Source organism: Salvelinus fontinalis, chromosome 1, assembly GCF_029448725.1.
Source record: "Salvelinus fontinalis isolate EN_2023a chromosome 1, ASM2944872v1, whole genome shotgun sequence".
NCBI classification, from domain to species: domain Eukaryota; kingdom Metazoa; phylum Chordata; class Actinopteri; order Salmoniformes; family Salmonidae; genus Salvelinus; species Salvelinus fontinalis.
Genome location: NC_074665.1, coordinates 18549904 through 18572452, shown reverse-complemented (window position 1 = coordinate 18572452; position 22549 = coordinate 18549904). Strand labels below are relative to the sequence as shown.

Below are 22549 nucleotides of genomic sequence, written 5' to 3'. Positions count from 1 at the left end.
GGATTCGTTTGAGAAATGTGCTCTGTGCCTTTTGGAGAAACTCTATCCATACAAATGGCCCTGCTTTACAGAAACAGACTGGAGTCATTTGGGACCATTCTTCAGAGGCCCGTCTCCTTTGTTGTTTCATTTATACACACAACTTCTGACACTTGGATATTTTTGTTCTCGTTATAGTATTTCGGTCAAATTAAATCTGGTCCAGCCGAACCATCCGTCTCCATATAGTGTGTCTAACTCATCACGGATTGATTGTAAGTACGTATTCATGGGGTGTGTTTGTAAGTAACAGCAAATGTTCTAGAATGTGTAGATCATTCTAGATCCAACAATCAACCTCTTGGAAAGGAAAAGTTAGTTTGGTACTGTACGAATATACTCAGGCCTTGCAATAGACAGCGTCCTGTTCAGGGGATGTACTTTTACAGCCTTCAGGCTCATACAAGCCAAAGCTGAATATACAGTATATTGATTAAACATTTCTGGAGGACCACCACACATTGGTTTGTCTTTATATATTAGATACAGATTATATAATATACAGTAGATACACTTCCTAAATGTCGGTGGTAGGACTGGCTTTATTGTCAGATTCATTCATTATGAGGCATATTGTGTAAAAAGGTCCTGAATTATTTGAAGACGTCATTGATAGTGATGCAGTGTGAGGAACTGGACAGAGGGGGGCAGTAACAGGTGAGCTGGGGCCAGTCCCTGCCCCATGAGGATGCAATCTGGAAGTAATTTTAAACAGAATCAAGCTCCAAAATAACCCTTGCTTCACACTTCCTTCTCGGTCCTGGTTGCTCAAAATTCTGAAAATATGAGACGCAGAGAAATGTGTTGCCGTTATGTTGAAAAGAGAAATGTAGAATAGAAAAATCCCACGGATAATTTGCAGGAATCAACTCTGACTTTTACACCAAGCCTACAGTAGATCATGCTCAAGCCACACTTCTTAGGAACAGATTGAAATTGACGGGTTGGGGGACTGGTCCAACTCAAGGTGTCATAAAAAAATGCGCCCTCTACCCCAACGTTAAAAATATTTTCACATGACCCTCCCCTTGTACTGTAAAATAAACTGTAGAATTAACTCAAAATAATGTTTACGACCACAAATAACAATAGCTGTAGTGACTCTGTGTTTATAAACGGTTCACCGACAACCACGAATGAGCTCCCTCTCCCTGCCTGTTTCATTACACTACAATCAGAGCCAGCTGCAGACAATCATCAACTAGAGGGCAATCTGAGTTTCAACATTTTGATGCCATATTTAGAATTATATAAAATATATGCAACACATTTTCCACTAAGGTTTCTGTGCCAATGCACCACACAACCAATAAACAAAGCCTACTGACTTAGGACACTTCAATATCATAGTTTGCGACAAACAGAAAATACATTCCTCCCTCCCTTGTAGGCCTACCCAGTATCGAAGGCTTGGCTTGACAGTCTCATTACTTTTTGGCGTTTTGTAACAGATGTCTCTTTCAGTTCATCAATTGGCCGCTGCACAGTTAAGATTTATTGATTTGTTAGTTAAAAAAAATACATATACACAATTCTTTTCTTTTTTTAAGTGACCAGTATTGCACAATAAAGTTGGACTTATTTCCATTGTGGTCCCGATTTTTATTTATTATTTTTTTATAAAAAACATATAATTTTTTTTTTTACATGGAGATGGAAAAAATGCTCAACCTCCAGATGAGTATGAGGGGGGAGTTTAAGTACAATTCTTACTCGCTTGTTTTGCTTATTCTTTAGATGTTTCAAATGAAATAGTATTTGTCACATGCGCCGAATACAACGGGTGTAGACCTTACTGTGAAATGCTTACTTGCAAGCCCGTAACCAACAATGCAGTTCTAGAAATAGTTAAGAAAAGATTTACAAAATAAACTAAAGTAAAAAATAAAAAAAGTAACAATAACGAGGCTCTATACAGGGGGTTGGTACCGAGTCAGTGTGTGGGTGTACAGGTTAGTTGAGGTAGTGTGTACTTGTAGGTAGGGGTAAAGTGACTATGCATGGATAATGAACAGCGAGTAGCAGCAGTATTAAAAACAATGTAAATAGTCTGGGTGGCCAGTTGATTAATTGTTCAGCAGTCTTTTTGTATTTGCTGCTGATCTGTCCCTACTATAAATTAATAATTCACATACATTATTTGCTTTGCAAAACTTAATTTATAAAAAAAATATACAAATTGTGTGTATATATGTATGTATATATGTATGTATGTGTATATACATACACACACACACACGGTCTAACCGTTCACAGAATAGTGGGTCATATAATCATCTTTTGATCTCACCAAACAATGTGGATTTATCTGTTCCCTGCAGACCCTTTTTGAAATGAATAAGGTTTTTGGCAAACCCCCCCCCCCCCCCCCCCCCCCCCCCACACACCCACCCAGAACCACCTTGTCTGAGCCTCCGCAGTGATCAATGTTTTTTTTTAAGCATCTGAAAGTTCTAGCTCTTTGTAATGCTGTTAGTCTTGAGTTTTCTTTTAGTTAAGTGTGGTTAACATACAAATGATAGTTGAGATATGGGTCTATTCTTAAGGTTTCAATATGACATGGCTCTATTTGCAAAAGTGGTACTGTATCCCTCATAGTATTACTTGCTTTGAACAAACTGAAGTTAGGAGTATTGTGAAGACTTGTCTGCATCTGTTCCTCGAGCTGTTTACTGACAGGCTGTATAGATCTAGTGTACACGAGTACATATGCATAGTTGTTTAATTAGATTGAAGATGATTGGACTGTTTATGTGCATGTTATTCAGATTCTCTCGGTCGTATTGCCTTAGTTACTTTAGAGCTACAATTCAGAACTGCAACCAACAGAAATCAAACCCTTGGTTTCAAACAACCACATATCCATGCTATCAAATGTACAGTGGGCAAGTACTCAACATATAGTTCATGTTGTCTCGTCCGAAATGTTTGGATTTTATGGTTGGTATCCAGCAGAATACTCGGGCACAGCGTCTGAGGCGTTGCGTGGCTTGTCAAGGCCCTCACAGCGCAGGGAAATAGGACCATGTAACGTTTGCAAAAGATGAATGAACTCAGGGAGCACTGGCGGGCCATGGCACGCCTGATATAAATCTCTGCGGTCTCCTGGCTTATTTGTTTCCCATAATATATCGCAGAGGATTTTGGGTCAGCGGTTTGACAGGGTTCCTGGAGCACTAGTTTTAGGGGCAGAGGTGTCCTTTCATCCAGGGTGGCTTGCCAACCTCTGTGCCAGAGCCCTAATGCATTCTACCCCAGCCAATTGCTTTACGGACAATTATTTTCTTTTGATTCAGGGAAGTGAATTCCCTGTCTTAATGTTGGGAGCTTTTGCAGAATGTCTCCTCTTTTCCCCATTTACTCTGGCAATATATCTGATTTCATTGACAACGTAAGCCAACTGCCAGAGATTAACAACAGAGGCAGGAATGTTTGGTTTTGCAAGAGCTGGCAGAGTTCTCTGAATGACATAAGATTTTTGAATGGTTTCTGAGGGCCAGTGTGTCTTCTGCAGTATTCACAGGGACACCTGTTGGTGCGGTGTGTTCCCTACAGCCAGCCGCAACCCACACACACACGCCCAGTACTCACATTGGAAACCGTCCATGAAACATTATACAACCCTTCTCTTGCCCACACTTTCCTCAAATTCATCTGAATCTAGGCCAGAAGTGGAGCACTATTGGTATATTTTACATCAGAGGTTGTAATTGCTAACAGGTGGTTAACCCAGTCCTGGAACAATGCAGAAAGGCTGAGTAAGGCCATTTTAAAATTAGAATGTCATATAAACTCACTTCCACTTTGGCACATACTGTTATAGCATCAGGGGAACTGTTTCTGTTCTTGTGGGTAAAGGAAGAATGGGACAAAAGCGGAAGTTTGTTCACTTTCTGCTTATAAAAACATGACTTACCCATTGAAAAGAGTGGTGTTTTTTTATGGAAATAATGATTTTGTATAGTTTGTACAGTGTAATGGTTTTCCCTGTCCTCTAAATAGGTTGAGGCAGGGGTGCAACATTCACTGGGGGAGGGGGGGACACTTCTAAAACCAAAGTTGCGCCCCTGGGTAGAGGTTTACTGATTTACAATATATTACATGTATTGCCTTAGTGAATGGCAGTCTTACTGTCTGAACTAATGTAGATATCTTCCATGTTATCTGTGGATCTGAGTGTGATCGCTTTCGTAGTCAAAGCTTACGTGTTACACGTTTTAGAGGTGAAAGTCAAATCCAATTTTATTGGTCGCGTCCACATTTTTTGCGAAATGTTTGTTTCTAGTGCCAACAGTGCAGTAATACCTAACTATACAAAACAATACACACAAATCCCCAAAATTGAAAGAAAGAAATTAAGAAATGTGAGCGAGCAATGTCAGAATATAAATATATTTATATATGTTTAGACAGTATGGACAGTATATGAATATATAATGTGTGTACAGTAGATTTATAGGATGAGCCTTGACTAGAATACAGTATAAACATATGAAGTGGGTAAACCATATGTAACTATCAAATTGACCTGTTACTTTTTGTTATTAAAGCTTTATTTATCCAGGTTAGTCTCATTTGAGAATCTCTTTTTCAAGAGAGACCAGGTCCAACCAAGACAGCAGCTGGGGGGAACAATGTTTGAGACAAATATCAGACGTTCTGTAACAACTGACAGACATCGACACACCATAACAATTTGGGGACAGACAAATACAGTGCATTTGGAAAGTATTCACACCCCTTGACTTTTTCCACATTTTGTTACGCTACTGCCTTATTCTAAAATTGATTCCATTGTTTTTTCCCCTCATCAATCTACACGTGACACATTTATATAAAATAAAAAAATGCAAATATGACATTTACATATGACATTTAAATATGACATTTACACAGTATTCAGACCCTTTACTCAGTACTTTGTTGAAGCATATTTGGCAGCTATTACAGCCTCACGTCTTCTTAGGTCTGACTCTACAAGCTTGGCACACCTGTATTTGGGGAGTTTCTCCCATTCTCCTGTGCAGATCCTCTCAGGCTCTGTCAGGTTGGATGGGGTGTGTTGTTGCACAGCTATTTCCAGGTCTCTCCAGAGATGTTCGATCGGATTGAAGTCCGGGCTCTGGCTGGGCCACTCAAGAACATTCAGAGACTTGTCCCGAAACCATTACTGAGTTGTCTTGGCTGTGTGCTCAGGGTCGTTGTCCTGTTGGAAGGTGAACCTTCGCCCCAGTCTGAGGTCCTGAGCGCTCTGGAGCAGGTTTTCATCAAAGATCTCTCTGTACTTTACCCCTTTTCATCTTTCACTTGATCCTCACTAGTCTCCCAGTCCCTGCCGCTGAAAAACATCTACACAGCATGATGCTGCCACCACCATGATTCACCATAGGGATGGTGCCAGGTTTCCTCCAGATGTGAAGCTTGGCATTCAGGCTTTGTTTCATCAGACCAGAGAATCTTGTTTCTAACATGGTCAGTCCTTTAGGTGCCTTTTGGCAAACTCCAAGCGGGCTGTCATGTGCCTTTTACGGAAGGCACATGAGGAATGGCATCCGTCTGACCACTCGACCATAAAGGCCTGATTGGTGGAGTGCTGCAGAGATGGTTGTCTTTCTGTAAGGTTCTCCCATCTCCACAGAGGAACTCTGAAGCTCTGTTAGAGTGATCATTGGGTTCTTGGTCACCTCCCTGGTCAAGGCCCTTCTCCGATTGCTCAATTTGGCCGGGCACCCAGCTCTAGGACGAGTCTTGGTGGTTCCAAACTTCATTTAAGAATGATGGAGCCCACTGTGGTGTTGGACCTTCAATGCTGCAGACATTTTTTGGTACCCTTCCACAGATCTGTGCCTCGACACAATCCTGTCTCGGAGCTCTACGGACAAGTCATTCGACCTCATGGCTTGGTTTTTGCTCTGACATTCACTGTCAACTGTGGGACCTTGTATAGACAGGCCTTTCCAAATCATGTCCAGTCAATTGAATTTACCACAGGTGGACTATAATCAAATTGTATTAGTCACATGCAAACTTTTAAACTCCTCCAAGGAAACAAGATCCTGGTGTTTCAAGCTGGTCTGGAGAGAATTCCAAGACCACGGAACTAAAACACTTTTTGCCATGATCCATTCTGATTTTAGGAAGCGTTGAAAGTACACTACATGGCCAAAAGTATATGGACAGTATATTTTCCTTGCATCAGCCAAACCCAGATTAGTCCGTCGGACTTCCAGAGAGTGAAGTGTGATTCATCACTGCAGAGAACATGTTTCCACTAATCCAGAGTCCAATGGCGGCGAGCTTTACACCACTCCAGCCGACGCTTGGCATTGCGCATGGTGATCTTAGGTTTGTGTGCGGCTACTTGGCTATGTAAACCCATTTCATGAAGCTCCCAACGAACAGTTATTGTGCTGATATTGCTTCCAGAGGAAGTTTGGAACTCTCTAGTGAGTGTGGCAACCGAGGACAGACACTTTTTATATGCTTCCACACTCGGCGGTCCCGTTCTGTGAGCTTGTGTGGTCTACCACTTCACGGCTGAGACGTTATTGCTCCTATACATTTCCACTTCACAATAACAGCACGTACATTTGACCGGGGCAGTTCTAGCAGGGCGGAAACTTGATGAACTGACTTGTTGGAAAGGTGGCATCCAATGATGGCCCCTTATTCTGCCAATGTTTGTCTATGGAGATTGCCAATGTTTGTCTATGGAGTGCTCGATTTTATACCCCTGTCGGTGTATAAAGCAACGGGTGTGCGTCAAATAGCCGAGTCCACTAATTTGAAGAGGTGTCAACATACTTTTGGCCATGTAGTGAGTAGGCGTGAGACTAACTGGTAGTTTATTTTCTGACCTGATCAAAGAACCGAGTTAAAAGTGCAGTTTTGGATGTCTGAAGTTTTTGATCTTGTTGACCTTCCTGTGACACTGGGTGCTGTAGATGTCCTGGAGGGCAGCCAGTGTTCCCCAGTGATACGTTGGGCTGACCGCACCACCCTTTGGAGAGCCCTGCTGTAGCGGATGGTGCAATTGCCGTACCAGGCGGTGATGCAGCCCGAAAGGATGCTCTCAATGGTGCATCTGTAGAACCGCTCATTGCTTCTACAGAATTTATATCAAAGTTTCAGTGTGTAGCCACTCCCTTTGCACTGGTGTTATCGTCTGTCAAACCAATTAGCCGCAGATCCACGAGATCAAAGTGCACTTGGTCCTCTCCAGCTCCCTCTAAACCAAGGCCCAACTATTTTTGCAGAGAAATTATAGCATGCCTCCACCAAGCTGTGAATCATAAGCCACTCAAATGTACTTTATGACATCCTTGCAGGTTCACAGCATTTTCACCTCCACTCTCCCTAAACTACCGCGTCAAATTTTCTCAACAGACGGGTGGCTATTATTACCCATAGGCTGTGTCATTGGGGGGGGGACTTGAACTGATCTCCCACCCTCCGTTCATCCCGCCATCATCTGTCCCTCTGGCTGGACTACACTTCCTATGGATCCCAGCAGTCTCCTCTCCTTTCTCCGATGACATCATCTGTCCTGTTCTTTCTGGTCACTCCTGTTGCACAGCACTGTGCTGAGAGGCTTTAGGCCACTGCTTTGAGTTCCCTGAGCTGTAGATAGCCACAGATAATTACAGCAGAATAGAACTAGGACTGCAGCAAAGAGCAGAGGGGGGAGCATTATGGAGAAAGCAGGGCAGGCAGTCACTCACTTCCCATTATTTTAACCCTCACGTCCACTTCTCTTATTTGGCTCCCACACCAGGCTGATATTGACAAACATCATTCTTGTTAAGATCTTATGAAATTACAAACTCTTCTTGGCAGGCTCGCCTCGCTTGTGTGGCAATTTGTCTTTTTGGCAGCCGGGTTTGATTTGTGGCTTTGATAGTTTGAGATTAATAGTATTCACACTGATGGACCCCCCCACACGATGTTTATCAAATTCATTAGTGAACAGCCATATTGCACATTTTGGTTTATTCAAAGTTGAAACAATCATCACTTAGTTATTTATGCAGTTGTATCCGTTGAACAGGTACGTCTTTATAGTTTGACTGTACTCTTGTGTAGACCTAAGGCTGATGTTGCAGTCCAAACACATTATTATTAACGCCTCAGCCATTGCGCTAGGCACTTTCCCTCAGGGGGATCCCCGTCGAAACTGGATGCAGTTTGATTGCCATCTTAAGTGGAGGTCCAATTTACTAATGTTGCCCCCTCGGCCCTCGATTTAGCTCAACGGAGCGAGTGAACAACCATGGTCACTTGCGGGGTTGACATGACACACAATTCAATGAACTGTAGTCACATGTCAAACTCTGGTAGCCGTGAAGTGTCAAATTTAATCAACCATGTTGTATTTCCAGCATGTCAGAAAAAAGTATGAAGCTAGCTTGCTAAAAAAACATATATAAGCGTTGGCAAATTGTCTTAGTCTCGTATGAGGAGCCTATAAAATGTTGCTAGATTCATAAACATATTTTTTTCAATTCTGAAATGTATTGGAATAAATGACCAAACTATAAAAATAGCTAGCCAGCTATCTGACAGGCGTGCTAGCTAGATATGTTAGCTTACTAGGTACATTATTAGCTTTAGGTTGGTTGTTGTTAAGCTCAACTTCAAGACTTCCTCCAAGGATGTTGCCTCTCCGACCATCACACTCCCTCGCTTGGGCAAGGGACATTTAAGGTACATTCGGATGTGACGATGTAAAACGTCATTCAAGGGCTGAGGGTTTAGGGCCGATGGTTGTCTACTTTGAGTTTGAAACACAGCCCGAGTGTAGGTCGGTCTGCCCTCGGCAGCTACAGCAGCGCGTCAGTCTGACGTGTACGAAATGATGCAATCTTTCTCTCTGCTTACTGTCAGAGACGCATTGCTTATTTCCTGCCTGCTCTATGTCATCTTACAAATACACACCATAGAGGGGACAGAAATGTGCAATATGTGTCAGAATATATGGTGAGGACTTGATGGTGCTAGGGTGTAGGCTACAGTATATTTTCTGTATGCATGTACACTACCGTTCAAAAGTTTGGGGTCACTTAGAAATGTCCTTGAAAGAAATCAAATCTACACTGTATTTCTGATCAAATTGATGTTATTTTAATGGACAAAATGTGCTTTAATTTCAAAAACAAGGACATTTCTAAGTGACCCCAAACTTTTGAACGTTTGCGTGTGTGTGTGTGTGCATCCATGCACATAATTTTAAATCACACCCGCAGATTGTTTCCAGTAGCAACCCTATTTTCACAGCTTTGTCTTGCTGCATTGCAAGTGCATGTGAAAATATAGAATGGACTTGCTGTTGCTTATGAAGGGTAATGAAATGAGTAGAATTGGATGGTTTAGTGGTTTCTCACTGATGAAGACATTTTACAGGTGTAGCGGCGGTGCATCACCACAGGTTATCACCTGGGTTGAAACATTTCACACCCACTCAACGTGTCAACCCAACTTGCATACTCTAGCTCACCCGTAAGTCCCACAAAATATGGCCACAGCCTTCTACCACAGGAGGTTGGTGGCACCTTAATTGGGGAGAACGGGCTCGTGGTAATGACGAGTGGAATTAGTGGAGTGGTATCAAATGTGAGCCATTGAGCCATTGTCTCCTCAGCAGCCTCCACTGACTTCTACCTACCAGCGCTTTTATTCAAAATAGAAGCTATGGCCACAGATATCTCACAGGACTCTGCTGTGCAGAGTATGGTGACTTGGTAATATGGCAGCTAGTGGTTTCACAAGCCTGCCAGTGTGCACAGATGTCATCAATAGAAAAGCACCAAACACATACATTTTAGGGGTTGTATAGATGCCAAAGCTCTGTACTAAATGGGTGGTATGCAATTCTCCATTTCCCAACTCACTGGCTGAATTTGACTAAGTAGATTATTTTTTACTCCCCCAGTTGTGCCAACGGCTTTCATTCGTAGAGGAACTGTTGTGTATTTTGAAATGGGGCATATTGATTTCCTGTTCTGTTGTTATTCTGTTCTGCAGCACTCTGACTCTGCAGCAGTGGCTTCTACAGAGGGGAGAGGGAGTTCCACAGATAGCCTACTAAATATGAGTCATCTAAAGGAACGACTGCAACCGTTATGAATGTACTTGGTAGCTATCCACCAGCCCAGTTCAAAGTCTGAAACAGAAAGGTAGCTTTATTTCTGTTTGGATGATGCAATAACCATATGAGTAGCTTGGGCAGTATGTATAGGTTTGGCTGGTCAGGACAAGTGAAGCTCCCCCTATAAAAATACAGTGGAACTGGCACATTTTTACTCCCTCCCTGCTTAAAATAACCACTCTGGCTTGACGTCAGTCCTGGAGCCTGCAGGTTGTCACTCTAAATGTTTCTGTTTGGGACAGAATTAAACACACGCTATCTCTGAAATAAACCCAGCCGCTTTTGCCCTGCACTGCTCTGTTCATCCCATAAAATAAAAAAAATCTGTGACATCCGAGCAAGCCATCTTCATTTGCCTGGCTTCACAAAGGGGGTTGCTTGTTTGCAGCAAGAGACAAAAGCCCCTCCAGCAAATGCATTAATAAACATCCCTGAAAACGTGTGCTTTAAAAGTAGACTGCAGCTGTGGAGTCAGTGAAAATCTGATCTGCTTTTCCTCACCGTCCTCCATGCATCACCCCAGAGGTAAAGAGGCCTGAAGTTTTAATTTACAGATTTGCTGAAGCAAGATGCACACTACCGAGAGAGAGCGGATGTATGAATGTCCAGAGCGGTCGATATGTTGGCCGCTCAGGTCTCTAGTCTGACTCTGTGGCTCGGGAAAGGAAGGTGGTCGCTGAACGTGGATCTTTGTTGTGGTGAGTAGCAGCAGAGTCAATTACTGGCTTGGCTCAGAGACCTTTGTCTGGGAATTGTCTTTTTAATAATGAAAAAGACACAAACAGAAGCAAGCCAAACAGTCCGAGATGATAAATAATGATTGAAGGAGAGATTCTGACCTATTCTAATGGGCTTCTTCATCCAGCACAGACATGTCTCCTCTGTCTGGCCAACACACTACCTCATTCTCTCTGTAGAACTTCACTAAACTGACCCGTGTCTAGATGCGTGCTGCAGTTGGAAATGTAATTTGGCCCCCTTCCTAAAATATATCCTCTACGACATTGTTATTCCAACAAATTAGGGCTCAAATGGGATCCATTAGGAAACGGGGCTAATGACGGAGCCTGGTCGCTCCTGTGTAGGGGCTTTCTGACCACTGACAGACACTCAGTGCCGAGCCGCTGACCGCCCCGTCTCTTCCCCCCTCCCTACGCACGCCAATGACTCACCCTACCCAATAAATATTGTACTTATTGTCGGACACAGTTCACGTACAAGTGCATTAAAGGTTAGCAAAACAACCTCCCTTTTCTTTCCTTCTAACTAACGGGATGCCGTCCAAAACCTCTCAGGCAAATATTAAATCAACCTTTAAAGGGCTGAGATCATAACTTGGGGGAACGGTGCAGCTAGAGCTGAATAACTTTTCAATGCGTTGCCATGGTACCGGACCCGAGCCCCCCTAGGGAAATGGCTAAAGACCAGGTCCTGGCTGGGAACAATGGAGAATGGATGGGAGTAGTGTTGCGACCCATTCAAACTTTTGTGTTCGCTCGCAGCAATGTCATTTTTAAAACTATACTAACATGAAGGAAATAAAATCCCCTACCACCCCTGTTTTTCAAATCAGCAGACTCTAATGCTTTGGTAAATAAACCCTCTTGCAGGTGAGAGAGTGTCAGTACTCAATGTAGCTCTTTTCATTGAGTACTTGTTTTTTGTGGCTCAGTTCATTCTTTGCGTATCACATCTTGTTTTTTAAATTAAGCATGGCACAGTGTGTGGACACCACAGAGATGATGCGCTTCTTTTTACATCCTATCAAACCTTTATTACTGAACTGTTGTCACACTTTATAATACACTGTGAAGGAAAGAGTCTGCATGGTTTGACACCTAGGTATGTGTTAACAGGCCGGTGGATGTGGTCAGTGTTTTTGTAGTGTTGTCGTCTCACTATGCTGTTCTACAGATGTAGGATCTTAATTTGATCACCCTGTTGCAGAACATTTAAAACGTGTAGTGAATTTGAGGTTTAAAAAGGCTTCTGAAGTTTGTAATTTCTACTTTGAAATTTCAGACTTGATTTTCCCATACAAAAAATGTATACATTTCCAGTAATTATAATCCACGTAATAATTCACATTTCCTGTTGCTGCAGGATTATTGTCCTGCTGTAGCAAACTGTCTGAAATGTAAGATCCTACATCTGTATGGGTTAGCCTTCCTTTTGTTCTTGCCAGCCCTTTATTATAGAGTTGGTGGACAGAACATCCTTGTTATAGTGAGAGGGACTTACAAGGATCTTCTCAGATTCTCCTCTATATGTTCATCATAGATGAAGGACACTCCGTTTCCCTGTCCCCTCTTCTCTCTATCCCCTTGTGTAGTGACACATCTCAGCCCATTAGCCAGCAGTAGGTGTCTAACCTGGTCAAATATGATGTTCATGGTGACTGTCACCACCTAGAATGGATGTCAGGTTCTCCTCCTTAGTAATGGACATAGCTTGGATCCTCAGAGCACCGTGACGGTAGCTCAGTCTGCAGTACCATATTGAGAGGGAGGAGATCCCTCCCCCCAAATCACTAGTCAAGCCAGGCCTGTGTTTCATTCCCTTAATTGGTCAAGTTAGGACTATTTAGGAGGGTCATCTAATCCTGTGGTTTTAGGGGGGAAACATCCACCTTGAGTGTGGAAGTAGTATGTTTAGGGAACTAGACCTCCTGACTCCTCAATAGACCTGTAGTGATTAACAGTGCCTACCTGTACACACATCCTGCTCACACTACACATTCATTTGGAGTCCAGCAACAGCACTGCAGGGCTGCAGTTCTCTCTGGTTCCTTGGCCCAGGCTGCAGGGCCTATAAATCTGGCCCAGAGCAGGCTTTATGTAGCATGGGTGGCTAGCACCCTGACGCAGTAAGTTAAAAATGCTGTATACACTCCCCTATGTATTTATTTGGACAGTGAACGTAAATATTTTAATGTCTCTACTCTCCAGCATTTTGGATTTGAGATAATGTTTCGTATGAGAGGAGAGTACACAATGTCACCCTTTTTCTTTTTTTTAGTTTTTTTTTCATACATCTCTGTTTTACCGTTTAGAAATGAAAGCATGTTAGGTATCTAGTCCCCCCATTTGAAGGTGACAAGTATTTGGACAAATTCACTTGTGTATTAAAGTAGTCAACAGTTTAGTATTTGGTCCCATATTCCTAGCACGCAATGACTACATCAAGCGTGTCACTCTACAGACATGATGGATGTATTTGCAGTTTATTTTGGTTGTTTCAGATCATGCTGCGCTCAAATTAATGGTAAATAATGTATTGTCATTTTGGAGTCACTTTTATTGTCAATAAGAATAGAATATGTTTTTAAACACAATGTGGATGCTACCATAATTACGGATAATCATGAATGATGAGTGAATAATGAGTGAGAAATTTACAGAGGCGTAAAGAGCACACCACCATTACCAATGACAGGAGAGGTTAGAGTTTTTTAGGGGGGTATGATATTTATGCCTCTAACTTTTGAACTTTGGGATTTTATATGAAAATGCCTGGCCTGCACGTTTCTCGTCCTCCGCTCTCTTTCTCTCCCTTTTACTTCCCATTGATTGGATGTGAGCTGTCGAGCGTGTTTCACAATAACATTCTCTTTTACAGCCTTGCCCCTGCCAGATGGGGAAGAGGCATTGCCGTTTATGATGTGTAACCGGGCCTTGCAAGTGACACGTGACTCCGCATGGCTGCCGCTCCGCTGCCCGCACAGATCCTTTACAAGGTTTGACAAAAAATGCAATTAGGTGAAAAGAGATTGCGGCGTGGAGGGATGAAGCGGTTTCCTCCAGGGACGGCGACGTGAGGGGAGCATGTCTCCTGACTAGAGGACAGGTGGACACAGGTGAGGGGAGCATGTCTCCTGACTAGAGGACAGGTGGACACAGGAGAGGGGAGCAGGTCTCCTGACTAGAGGACAGGTGGACACAGGAGAGGGGAGCAGGTCTCCTGACTAGAGGAGAGGGGAGCAGGTCTCCTGACTAGAGGAGAGGGGAGCAGGTCTCCTGACTAGAGGAGAGGGGAGCAGGTCTCCTGACTAGAGGAGAGGGGAGCAGGTCTCCTGACTAGAGGAGAGGGGAGCAGGTCTCCTGACTAGAGGAGAGGGGAGCAGGTCTCCTGACTAGAGGAGAGGGGAGCAGGTCTCCTGACTAGAGGAGAGGGGAGCAGGTCTCCTGACTAGAGGAGAGGGGAGCAGGTCTCCTGACTAGAGGAGAGGGGAGCAGGTCTCCTGACTAGAGGACAGGTGGACACAGGAGAGGGGAGCAGGTCTCCTGACTAGAGGAGAGGGGAGCATGCTTCCTGACGAGAGGACAGGTGGACACAGGAGAGGGGAGCATGTCTCCTGACGAGAGGACAGGTGGACACAGGAGAGGGGAGCATGTCTCCTGACGAGAGGACAGGTGGACACAGGAGAGCGGAGCAGGTCTCCTGACTAGAGGAGAGGGGAGCAGGTCTCCTGACGAGAGGACAGGTGGACACAGGGGAGGGGAGCATGTCTCCTGACGAGAGGACAGGTGGACACAGGAGAGGGGAGCATGTCTCCTGACGAGAGGACAGGTGGACACAGGGGAGGGGAGCAGGTCTCCTGACTAGAGGACAGGTGGACACAGGAGAGGGGAGCAGGTCTCCTGACTAGAGGAGAGGGGAGCAGGTCTCCTGACTAGAGGACAGGTGGACACAGGGGAGGGGAGCAGGTCTCCTGACTAGAGGACAGGTGGCCACAGGGGAGGGGAGCAGGTCTCCTGACTAGAGGACAGGTGGACACAGGAGAGGGGAGCAGGTCTCCTGACTAGAGGACAGGTGGCCACAGGAGAGGGGAGCAGGGGAGAATCTGAATTGCATTTCCCTGATTTACTCACGTCTTCTCGCCTCCTTCTCAAAACCCATTGGATGAGAAGGTTAGAGATCCCGCCCCTCTGACCTTCTCATCCAATAGGTTTGGAGGATGAGGCGAGGAGAGAGGATCTGAGGAATCGAGGAAATGCAATTTGACATTTTTCCAAGGATGCGTTGTATCCTTCATAGGATGTCCTTCACGAGTTATATTTTGTGATGTGCATTCACTGCATGTCCCAGTTGACCATACATCATTCACTGCATGTCCCAGTTGGCCATACATCATTCACTGCATGTCCCAGTTGACCATACATCATTCACTGCATGTCCCAGTTGACCATACATCAATGTACGTAAGTGCAATGTATTTCTTCCAAATTGTAACTGCTGCGTGTCTTCTGAACACCTCATGGTGAATGTTGAAATTAGGTTAGAAGTTTTTCAAATGTATTTGAATGGGGTTAAAGGCTTTCTGTGGTCAACCATGGATGACGTTGTTAGGTATCATAACACACAACCAGATAAGGAAGCTCTGTGTGCTATTTGTTTGCCATGGACCATGACCTTAACATTGAGCACGCGTTAGTGGAAGCTTTTTTTTCCTTCACGCTTTCCAGTATGCTTACCCTCCCTCCCGCCCTTACTGTGGTGATGACAATAGATACTGTAAGTTCCACATCCACCTTTCACTTCACTATACAAAGCTCCTTTTCCTCTTTCATAAAGAAATGCATTGTAATTAAGGCATTGATAGCCATCAGACAATAAGCCTGAGGGTCCATTGTAATTGACTGGTGGCATGAATCCTTAAAGTAGGGGGGTATAGACCATAGACAGTCCCAATTGTGATTTAAAGACTTCCATAAAGCATACCCGAGGGGCATTTTTAAAAGGAATTGTTCGTTTTACCTTTGCTACTATACTATATGTGCTGTGCATTCAGCCAATGAGTATCCACTATCTGCACATTTAGGAAAATAGAACAGAAGGCAGTGTTATAGTAGATGCATCTCTACAGCTTTGGGCCTGATGGCCCAGAGAGACTCTGGTTGGATGAAACCCTGCTCCTGCTGAGAGCTCTGCCCACCCGTCGCTGGCACCAGGACCTCCGTTAGGAGTGAAGGGGCTGTAGCTCTGCCCACCCGTCGCTGGCACCAGGACCTCCGCTAGGAGTGAAGGGGCTGTAGCTCTGCCCACCCGTCGCTGGCACCAGGACCTCCGTTAGGAGTGAAGGGGCTGTAGCTCTGCCCACCCATCGCTGGCACCAGAACCTCCGTTAGGAGTGAAGGGGCTGTAGCTCTGCCCACCCGTCGCTGGCACCAGGACCTCCGTTAGGAGTGAAGGGGCTGTAGCTCTGCCCACCCGTCGCTGGCACCAGGACCTCCGTTAGGAGTGAAAGGGCTGTTGCTCTGCCAGGTGTCCGTGTCATATCTGTATCTCAGAGGACTACGTATGGGCCTCCAGAGTTCTCCTGTCAACACGTGTCTCAGCGGTGTGTGTGCAGTGCACGCAAGCCCACTCCTACATCAAAAATCAGGGCGGCCACTGGCGCACGCGCACACACACACAGCGGCGGCAGCCACACTGGAAAATGTGAACCTTCTCATCTGCACTCACACAACTGTGTGGGCGCGTGCACTTGTTCTTTCTTTATCTTCATCTCACACACACACACACACACACACGGAAGACCTTCATAGAGATCCCTGGCTGCTACACATCCAGGTGATCATATAGAAAAGCCGCCGGCTCATATGGATTCTTTTGGTGATGAACCGTATGCTCTGAATGTGTTTTTATAGGAGCTGTAAAGCATTTGTTCAAAGCTGCCAGGGTTGGAGGGAGCCACTCTCTCAGGCCTGCCACGGCAGCTGGCCAGGTCTCTGCAGAGAGGACCTGAGGGAATGTATGAACAAACAGAGTGCAGGCACCCCCACCCCAGAGGCCTCTGTGGTGACAAGTGTGTGTGTGAGGATGGCGTGTGTGTGCAAGCATGTGTGTGTGTTTGTGAGCACGTGTGAGTGTGTTGTAGTGCTGTCTCGTGGTGAATGAAGGGGGTTGGAGAGGCCCTCCCTTCTGCTTGGAGGACCAAAGAGGCCCCAGCCTTTTGCACATTTATCTGTCGTCTTCTTGTTGTGCAGAATGAATATTGAGTGTCCTAGTCAGTAAAGCAATAGATATGGAAACGAATGGTTCCTAGTGTTTTGATTACTTTAACTGATAGATATTTACAGAATGTTGTAATGCACTGTATATTTACAGGCCTGAACACAAGTTATTTGACACACATACCCGTTCCATATTTGTTCATACCAAGAAGTGTTCCTACCACAACCTGTTGGACGTCTGTGCTAGAATTGGTGCGCTGGACACAATAACTCCCCACAGATGATCGTCACATTGGACGGCATCTCTCACAGCCACCCACAACAAAACACTTGAGTCCACACCACTGAAGAAAGTGGGATGAGTGAACCTTCAATGAGCCTTTATCAGGTCAGACTTAGTAGAAAAAGGTTAATGAGATGGAATGGAGCAGCCTTCACGTGGCTGGAGGACTGTCTGAGGATTCCATGAACAGCTCATTGGAACAAGCAGCATTGTTCAGGATCATTATTTATATATATATATATATATATATATAATTGATTTTTATTTTTTTTTATCCCATTTTCTCCCCAATTTTCGTGGTATCCAATCGCTAGTAATTACTACCTTGTCTCATCGCTACAACTCCCGTACGGGCACGGGAGAGACGAAGGTCGAAAGCCATGCGTCCTCCGAAGCACAACCCAACCAGCCATACTGCTTCTTAACACAGCGCGCCTCCAACCCGGAAGCCAGCCGCACCAATGTGTCGGAGGAAACACCGTGTACCTGGCCCCCCTTGGTTGGCGTGCACTGCGCCCGGCCCGCCACAGGAGTCGCTGGAGCGCGATGAGACAAGGATATCCCTACCGGCCAAACCCTCCCTACCCCGGACGACTCTATGCCAATTGTGCGTCGCCCCACGGACCTCCCGGTCGCGGCCGGCTGCGACAGAGCCTGGGCGCGAACCCAGAGACTCTGGTGTTCAGGATCATTTTGAGCCGAAATTCTCTTTCCCCTCCGATCTACTAGGGCTATATCTTAAACAGCTCCGTGAGTGAGGTTTAGGTGGACCCCAATGCTGACCGCTCAGTAGAACAAGCCTTTCAAAAGGTTTGTCTCTATTCAGATCATTCAAGTATTTTCCATGACCAAATGTTACCTCAGGGTCTGACTGTAGTTAAGCGTAATCCGTTTGTGAATAGAGTACTGAATCCACAGTTGGTGTGGGACTTTACTGTCTCAAATGGTTTATTTTGACTAGATTGGTTCCCACCCTGCCTGTGTCTGAAATCTTTAAACAGCAGCTAACAATGGGCTTGCTTAATTTCCATGAGAAACAGAAAGCCTCATAGATATATATCTTTATATATATATCAGATAGTGGTTTTGCATTATCCCCTTTTTGTGTGCGTGTGCGCGCTGGCCGGGTGTTTGTGCGATGCTGCAGCAGATTGCCCGGTCGTACCAAGAGCCACATTTACATGGGCCTAATCTGGGCCAGATGTTCCTGAATGACACAGATAATGATAAAAGGCTCCATATCCTGGGAAAGTCATGTGACCTTGTGACTGGCACTGTCATATTCCCCCATCGTCAGCTTGGTGTGGCGCTAATTAGATGACCATTTGCAAGTGTTCCGTGCAGTAGTGAAACTACAGCATTGGGACTACTGGGCGGATAATTTTTCATTCTGTTGATTTAATAGCTTTTGTCGCTGGGATGTTAAGCGTACAGATGGTGCTTGTTATTTGTACTATGCAATATGTTAACATGACTTGTGCTCATGGACTTTTTTTGGGGCTTTGTAAGCCTCACTTCAATTTTTATATCTTTGGCCCTTTTGGCCCTGTTTTACTTTCTTGGTAAATCTTGTTTGCAGTTAAAAAGATATATTTTCTATTGACCTGTTGTAAGTCGTTGTTCGGATTCAGAAATGGTTATGTCGCACAACCGGTCATACGTGAACTTTAGTGAGACATCGTTCTACCCACATATTGATTCTGCTCTCCTGGAATCGCCTCAGTCATGTATTTGTTTAGGACCGTCCAGAGACGACCATAGGGTTAGTTTACTTGCAGCTTTTTCTTAGGACCCACTTTTGGCCTCAATGAGAAGATTTTCTTTCCAACGTGTCTCGTAGAAATATGTATTAGAATCCACAGCGTTGACCTTTGACCTGTATATGCTCTACACTCTGGGGCCCTAAATAACTAAAGCACGGCCAAGCTGATGCTTCAGAGGCCAATAAACAACAGATGTTCCAGACGAAACAGCATTTTAAAAATAAAAAAAATCCAAACACTTATAAATAAACTAAGGAGAGAACCTCTTTTCGCCCTCCACTCAGTCTTTGCAATAATGGATGTTTGTTTAGTTGCACCCAATCTTATGCATGTGGTCTGATAGGCGGTCGCTATCTTGCCTCAGTAGACTGAATGCTTGCTCAATGATCATACTCTGAGCACCTCATTAGACATGCTTTTATATGGGTCAAGTTACAATATAATTCATATCATAACTGGAGCCTAACATGCAGAGTATTTTAATTATTTTTTCAAGATTGCATTAATGTCGCTGCTGTAAACCTGCTTGGATCAAATCCTTTAAGAAAATGTAATCTATGTCATCTGAAGGGCTCTCCACAGTGGTGTCAGTCTACGCAATCTGACTTTGTAGAGAGCAACGCAAACGAACCTCCGTCGGATCCGTTTCGTAGACTACTGTGTAGAGCCATTAATGCCCCGTTGTTGAGGGCTCAGTGGGAATGAATGAGTGAAGCCTGATACTGGTAAATGTTAGCTTGACTGGGACCTAGACTTTGGTACACAGTCCCATCACCTTAGTGGTATTCATTGTAAGTGTAGGTTGTGTGTGTCCAGGTTAGGCTACCTGATACTGGCATGTTAACAGGCGTATAGACCCTGACATTGTCCCTCTGTTTCTCTATGCTGCAGTGCTAGAGAAGAGTCAGCGGCAGCAGCTTGAGGCGGTGAGCTATTCGTCGCGCTATGCGCTGGGCCTCTTCTACAAAGCCCAGGCTCACATCGACGTCCCCTGGGCCGCCAAGTACATCTCCAATAATCCCTGCATTCGCTTCATCGCCATTGACGATAAAAAGCGCAATTTAGGTCAGTGCTACCATTTTATTGCTGCCATGTCTCTCTCTCGCTCTGCCTGTGTCTCTCTCTCTCTCTCTTGCTCGCTCTCTCGTTCTCTCCCCACCCCTCCGCCGCCTCATCTCACCCTACCCCGCTATGCATTAATCTATTTTTTTTTTTACCTAATCAATTAAAAAATATATTTTTTTGCTTCATCGCCATTGGCGATAAGCCAATTTAGGTCAGTGCTACCACTCTCTTTCTGTCTGTCTCTCTGTGTCTGTCTGTCTGACTCCCACTCTCTTTCTCCTGTCTGTCTGACTCACTCTCTTTTTCTGTCTGACTCACTCTCTCTCTTTCTGTTTGATTTTCTGCTTCTCTTTCTCCCTCTCTGGAAGGCATGCGTCAGAATGTCTCTAATTGAGTACCACTGTTCAGCAGGCATGTAACTTTCCATGCCAGCTTATGCCTTCAGTCCACCGAATTCTTCCTTGACTTTATGAAGCTGCATTTTGTGTGCATTCAAAATCCCAATATACAAGTTGTGATGTTTTCATTCAAACTCAACCTTTTTTGATGGTGCTGGGGAGACCCTCCATAGTCCTAAGTATTTGATTGGCTCCCTGAGTGCTGGGCTTGCCCAGTCAGTCCATTGGTAGTCAGGCTTCATTACTGATTGAACACAGGAGGGAGACGCATTAGACGCTGAGCAGGGGAGCACAGCACCCTGAGGTCAGGCTACTGTGAACACGCACATGGACCAGCCTTCATTACCAGCTCTGATCTCTGCTACAAAACCACCATCTCGGCTGCTATAAGAAGGAACAACATCGTCTTATATCACACCTGGAGGTGTGTGTGTGTTTCAGAGAGAGAAATATATGTATTTGTGTGTGTGGACATGTTTAACTATACTTGTGGGGACCAGAAGTCCCCACAAGAATAGTAGACAAATTGTACCATTTTCTGTACATATTTGCCCATCATAGAAGTGTTCATAAAGTTACTTTTTTGACGTGAATGCCAAGACATTCAGGGGATGAAGGTGCTTAAAGTTGACCCATGTTGCATACCCTACCATACCATGAAACATCCATGTCTTCATCACTGGAAAATATAAACGGTTGACTTTTATATCATTGAAATCCTTACAAACAGTTTTGTCAAAGTATTTTGTAATTCCTTGAAAAAAAAGTTTGTATAAAATGTTTTTTTTTTAAAATCCTTATCAATTTAAAAAGAAACATTTTAAATGGCTTATATATATATATAAGCCATTTAAAATATATATATAATTTATTTTATTTTTATTATACATATGTAGTTTATACCCTTTTTACATTTTTTTTATACCCTTTTTACATAATCTGAGGTGTTTGTGGTGCCCGCCATCGGTTAAGACACAGCATACTCTTGAATAAAGTGTGGGTGTCATTTCAATCATAGAAATAGAATTAATAGATTTGAAATAAACTTTCAGATCAGTATCATTTAGTTGGTACATCATTGAAATGTTATTTGAATTGAAGTTTTATCTCAAAATTACTACCACAAAGGTGGCTTTCTGGTCCACCCACTGGCGAATGCCAACTTAAATAGGAATGTATATTTCATTATCTGTGTCTTTGATTTCAATAGGTTTCCTATGGAAGATTGACAGTATAATAAAAAAAACTGATATTCCCATTCAAGCCAACATTCTCTGATGTATGGACCTCCAACCATCTTCGTGCTACCATTTTGAAAATATAAATTCCCTATTTGAGTTCTTTTATCAGCCAAAACATGACACCCACCATGTATTCAAGAGTATGCTGTGTCTCAAACGATGGTGGGCATGACACAAACACCTCAGATTATGTAAAAATGAATAAATTTTTTACGTGTTTTTAGATAATTGATGTTAACTTCTCTGGGATATGTGGGACGCTAACGTCCCACTTGGCCAAAAGCCAGAGAAAATGCAGAGCGCCATATTCAAATAAATTACTATAAAAATCTTACTTTCATGAAATCACACATGAAAGACACCAAATTAAAGCTACACTTGTTGTGAATCCAGCCAACATGTCTGCTTTCAAAAAGGATTTACGGCGAAAGCACACCAAACGATTATGTTAGGTCAGTACATAGCCACAGAAAAACACAGCCATTTTCCCAGCCAAAGATAGGAGTCACAAAAAGCAGAAATAGAGACAGAATTAATCACTAACCTTTGATCTTCATCAGATGACACTCATAGGACATCATGCTACACAATACATGTATGTTTTGTTCGATAATGTGCATATTTATATCCAAAAATATCAGTTTACATTGGCGCCATGTT

General features: G+C 44.0%; 1 protein-coding gene across 2 annotated transcripts in view; it reads left to right on the top strand.

Moving 5' to 3' along the window:
* The window catches only part of rnls (renalase, FAD-dependent amine oxidase), a 43381-nt gene that overhangs the window by 8997 nt on the left and 11835 nt on the right, over positions 1-22549 (top strand). For both annotated transcript variants that reach the window (XM_055890367.1, XM_055890457.1), the window contains exon 5: positions 20077-20250. In XM_055890367.1, the coding sequence (XP_055746342.1) occupies positions 20077-20250 (174 nt within the window). The remainder of the gene's footprint in view (positions 1-20076; positions 20251-22549) is intronic.